The sequence below is a fragment of the Eriocheir sinensis genome, chromosome 24 (genome assembly GCF_024679095.1).
Source record: "Eriocheir sinensis breed Jianghai 21 chromosome 24, ASM2467909v1, whole genome shotgun sequence".
NCBI lineage: Eukaryota > Metazoa > Arthropoda > Malacostraca > Decapoda > Varunidae > Eriocheir > Eriocheir sinensis.
In genome coordinates, this window is record NC_066532.1 from 1,750,192 (window position 1) to 1,755,191 (window position 5,000).

Below are 5,000 nucleotides of genomic sequence, written 5' to 3' on the forward strand. Positions count from 1 at the left end.
TTCCCTTCTGATTCTCTCTCTCTCTCTCTCTCTCTCTCTCTCTCTCTCTCTCTCTCTCTCTCTCTCTCTCTCTCTCTCTCTCTCTCTCTCTCTCTCTCTCTCTCCTTACCTACATTTATTTCCTTTTTTCCTTCTTCTTTTTGCTTCCCTCTTCTTCCTCTTCCTTCCTTCATCACCTCTTCCCTCCTCTCTCCTCCTCCTCCCCCTTTTTTATCTCCCACTCCCCTCCTTCCCTTTCTCTCCCTTTTTTCTTTCTCTCTTTCCTTCCCTCTTTCCTCTCTCTCCTCCTCCTCCTCCTCTCCTTTTTTTTTACCTCCTTCTCCCCTCTTTCCCTTTCTCTCCCTTTTTTTTCTCTCTTTTTTTTCCTTCCCTCTTTCCTCTCTTTCCTCCTCCTCTCCCTTTGTTCCCTCCCTTCCTCCCTTTAACACTGATTTCCCATAAGTCTTTTACTGCCGCATCGGGACACAGCTCTCTCTCTCTCTCTCTCTCTCTCTCTCTCTCTCTCTCTCTCTCTCTCTCTCTCTCTCTCTCTCTCTCTCTCTCTCTCTCTCTCTCTCAATTAAATTTTATTGTTTTTAAAATCGTCAGCTTATGAGATTTTGTTGTTGTTTTTTATTTATATTCTCTCTCTCTCTCTCTCTCTCTCTCTCTCTCTCTCTCTCTCTCTCTCTCTCTCTCTCTCTCTCTCTCTCTCTCTCTCTCTCTCTCTCTCTCTCTCTCTCTCTCTCTCTCTCTCTCTCTCTCTCTCTCTCTCTCTCTCTCTCTCTCTCTCTCTCTCTCTCTGTGTGTGTGTGTGTGTTTCCCTTTCATTTTCTTTCTTTGTTTGTATTTAAAAACACACACACACACACACACACACACACACACACACACACACACACACACACATCATTCTTTATTAACTAACTTCATTTCCTTTTCTTCTTTTTCTTCATTTCTTTCTTCCTTCTTCTTTTTTTTCCTTTCTTCCTCTCTTCTGTTCCTCATTAATATTCATCCTCTTAAGTTCTCTTCTCTCTCCTTCCTCTCATCTTCTTCCTCTTCCACCTCTTCTTTCTCTTCTTCTTTCTATTTATTCTTCTCCTCTTCCTCCTCCTTCTTCCTTATTACTTAACTTTTGCCTTTCCTTCCTTTCCTTGTTATATTCTTCTTTTTACAATTCTTTTTTTCTTCTTATCTTCTCGCTTCCTTTCCTCTCCTCTCCTCTTCTTTCTTTCTTTCTTTCTTTCTTTCTTTCTCTTCTTTTACGTTTTTCTTTTAAATTTCTTCTTCTCATTTTTCTTCTTCTTCTTCTTCTTCCTCCTTCTTTTTTTTCTGCTTCAACAACGTCTTCATTTTCCTTCTTCCTTCCTCCTCCTCCTCCTCCTCCTCCTCCTCCTCCTCTTCTTCTTCTTCTTCGAGGTAAACACAGACGACTCAAGGACTTTTCTTTTTTAGCTTCATTTCAAGTTTTGCAAAATTTACATCGTCATCAAAAAACAAACAAACAAACAAACAAACACACACACACACACACACACACACGCGACGTTTTTTCTTTGTTTGTTTTTTCCTCTTTTGCTTTCTTTCCCCTTTTCTTAATTTCCTTCCTTTCTTCTCCTCTTTATTCTCTCTCTCTCTCTCTCTCTCTCTCTCTCTCTCTCTCTCTCTCTCTCTCTCTCTCTCTCTCTCTCTCTCAATTTCCTCTTCCTTCTTTTTTTTGTTTCCCTCCTTTATTCCATTTTCTTTCCGTTCCCTTTTTTTCCTTTTTATCTCCTTCTTTCTCTTTGTTTTTCTTCTCTTTTCCTTATGCATCGTTATCTCCTTCTTCCTTTCCTTTCTCCTCTCTACTTTCTCTTCCCTCTCTTTGTTTTCCTTCTCTTTCGTTTCTCTTCTCTTCCTTTCTTTTCCCCTATCCACCTCTCCTTCCTTTCCTGTTCCATCTTTTCACTTCCTTTACTTTTCCTCTATTTTCCTTTCTCTCTCCCTCTCTCCTTCCCTCCTTCTTCTATTTCCCTTTCTCTCTATCCTTCTTTTATTCAGTCTCATTTTACTTCCCTATTCTTATTTTCTCTATTTTCCTTTTTCCCCTTCTCCCTCTCTCTCTCCCTCTTTCCTTCCCTCTTCTGTAATCTTTTCATTCTTTTCCCCCTTCAAAAAAAAAGGAACCAGCTTAATACTTTCCTTACGAGAAAAAAAGTTGAAGGATAAAAAGTTGTGAAAATACTTTATGGGGGAAAAAGTTTGAAGAGCGGGAAATTTATCTAACCTGTTCCACCTTAATGAGAGAGTCTAACTATTGGAAGATAGGAGGGATGAATGGAGGGAGGAAGGAGGAAAGGATCAAGGTAAGGAAGGAAGGAAGGAAGGAAGGAAGAAAGGAAGAAAGGAAGGAAGGAAGGAAGGGAGGAAGGAAGGGAGGAATGAGGAAAGGATAAAGGTAAGGGAGAAAGGAAGGAATGAAGGAAAGAAGGAAGGAAGGAAGGAAGGAAGTAATGAAGGAAGGAAGGAAGAAAGGAAGGAAGGAAGAGAAGGATAAAGATAAGGGAGAAAGGAAGGAAGAAAGAAAGGAAGGAAGGAAGGAAGGAAGGAAGCAAATCACAGCAAGATAAAAAAAGAAACAATGAAAATGAGGAAGAAAAGAAAGAATGGACGAAGGGAAGGTAAAGAGAAAAATATAAAGGAAAAACAGGAAAGAAGGAAAGAAGAAAGGAGGAAAAAGAAAAGGAGACGAAAGCAGAAAAACAACAAAAAAAGGAGGGAAGAGAGAAAGATAAGAGAAGAAAAAAAGACGAAAGGAAGAAGAGAAAGAAAGGAAGAAGAAAGGAAGGAAAGAAAAATAAGAAAGAAAAAGAAAAGGAGACGAAAGCAGAAAAAAAAGAGGGAAGAAAGAAAGAGAAGAGAAGAAAAAAAAAGACGAAAGGAAGAAGAAAGGAAATAAGGAAAGAAAAGAAAGAAAAAGAAGGAAGAACAAGAAACAAAAGAAGAAAAGAAGAAGAAAAACCACCAAACAAACAAACAAACGAACACACTCTACGATACATTAATGCCACGGTATTAGAAAACGGAGAACCTGTCTTACAATTTCTCGTTTTTCACACGGTTCGGTTATCAATTAGTACTGCCCGAGCCCCTGCAATCCCTCTCTTTAATCTCTCTCTCTCTCTCTCTCTCTCTCTCTCTCTCTCTCTCTCTCTCTCTCTCTCTCTCTCTCTCTCTCTCTCTCTCGTATCAATCATTTTTTCATCTTTTTTACATTTTTTTGCTTGATTATATGAGTGTGTGTGTGTGTGTGTGTGTGTGTGTGCATTATTGTTAAGGGAAATCAGAACATCACCACACACACACACACACACACACACACACACACACACACACACACACACGCGCACCAAAGCAAACCAAACTCAACCCGTCAATCTTACCAACCCCAAATAAACAACACAAGGTTAGGTCAGTGTTAAACCAAGCCTTCACATTCCCAACACTACAGATGAAGAGGTCAGGGAGTCAGTCACGTTAGGTTTCGTCACACACAAAAAACTCTGATTAGGTATTTGGATTCTATGATTACTGAAGCCACACGAGGGATATTAGATAGATAGATAGAGAGATGGATAGAGATAGATAGATAGACAGGGAGACAGAGAGAAGGAAAATACGAAAAAAATGAAGAAAAGGAATATGAGGGGAAAAAAGTTGAAAATAAGAGAATATAAAGGAGAAAAAAATAAGAAAAAAAGATGTTAACGAAAGAAGAAATGAAGGAATATGAAGGAAGGGAAATAGGAATAGATGTGAGAAAGGGAGAAACAGAAATAAAGGAAAAAAAAAAGAACGAAAAAAAGGAAAAAAAAGTGAATTGAAAGTCGAAAAAAGTGAAACAGTGAAAAAAAAGTGAATACAAAGTCGAAAAAAGTGCAAAAAAGTGAACAGAAAGCCGAAAAAAAGTAAAAAAAAGTAAATAGAAAGTCGAGAAAAGTGGAAAAAAATGGTGAGAAAAGTGTAAAAAAGTGAATAGGAAGACGAAAAAATAGAAGAAAAAATGGAAACGAGAAGAAATGAAGAAAGGAAGGAAGGTAAGGAGGAGGGTGGAGGGGGGGGGGGGTGGAGGTACAGCCCAAACTTTACCTCTCAAGAGAAGGTACACGGCCACAATCTCATCACCTGTAAAATTAATGAACAAAGGTGTGGGTTTGGGGCAGGTTAAGGCTCCTCTAACATACACCTAAACACTTTCCCTTTCAATACAAACATATGCGTCTAATATTAGAAAAAACACTAAATATATTGCAAGTGGCTATTGTCTTTCTCTTAAGGTAAATCATTTTCTACTTAAACAAAACAAAAAAAAATTATCTCGCTTCAAACATTTTTGTAAACACTTTCCCTTTTACTACAAACATATATCCCTGTCTTAAATTAAAAAAAAAACACTAAATATATTGCAAGTGGCTATTGTCTTTCTCTTAAGGTAAATCATTTTCTACTTAAACAAAACAAAAATTTATCTCGTTTCAAACATTTTTTTAAACACTCCCTTTTACTACAAACATATATCCCTGTCTTAAATTAAAAAAACAACACTAAATATATTGCAAGTGGCTATTGTTTTTCTCTTAAGGTAAATCATTTTCTACTTAAACAAAACAAAAAAAAATTATCTCGCTTCAAACATTTTTTTAAACACTTTCCCTTTTACTACAAACATATATCGCTGTCTTAAATTAAAAAAAAAACACTAAATATATTGCAAGTGGGTATTGTCTTTCTCTTAAGTTAAATAATTTTCTACTTAAACAAAACAAAACAAAAATATCCGCTTCAAACATTTTTTAAACACTTTTCCTTTCACTACAAACACATACATCTGTCTTATATTAGAAAACACACTAAATATATTGCAAGTAGTTTTTTTTTTCCTTTCTCTTAAGTTAAATAATTTTCTACTTAACAATTTTTTTCTCGCTTCAAACAAACATTTTTTAAACACTTTCCCTTTCACTACAAACACCTATCTC

General features: G+C 36.8%; 1 protein-coding gene and 1 long non-coding RNA gene across 4 annotated transcripts in view; one reads left to right on the plus strand and one right to left on the minus strand.

Annotated features, from left to right (window-relative positions):
- Positions 1-5,000, minus strand: part of LOC127002710 (dual 3',5'-cyclic-AMP and -GMP phosphodiesterase 11-like) — a 134,971-nt gene that overhangs the window by 84,977 nt on the left and 44,994 nt on the right. The window contains exon 3 of one of the 3 annotated variants that reach the window (XM_050868796.1): positions 4,111-4,146. The exons of the other annotated variants lie outside the window; for them this stretch is intronic. Coding sequence (XP_050724753.1) covers positions 4,111-4,146 — 36 coding nt within the window. The remainder of the gene's footprint in view (positions 1-4,110; positions 4,147-5,000) is intronic. 3 annotated transcript variants of the gene reach the window in all.
- Positions 4,172-5,000, plus strand: part of LOC127002718 (uncharacterized) — a 1,337-nt gene continuing 508 nt past the window's right edge. Inside the window, exons 1-2 of the long non-coding RNA XR_007756464.1 lie at positions 4,172-4,298; positions 4,454-5,000. The exon at positions 4,454-5,000 is cut by the window's right edge and continues 508 nt beyond it. This is a non-coding gene — a long non-coding RNA (uncharacterized LOC127002718). The remainder of the gene's footprint in view (positions 4,299-4,453) is intronic.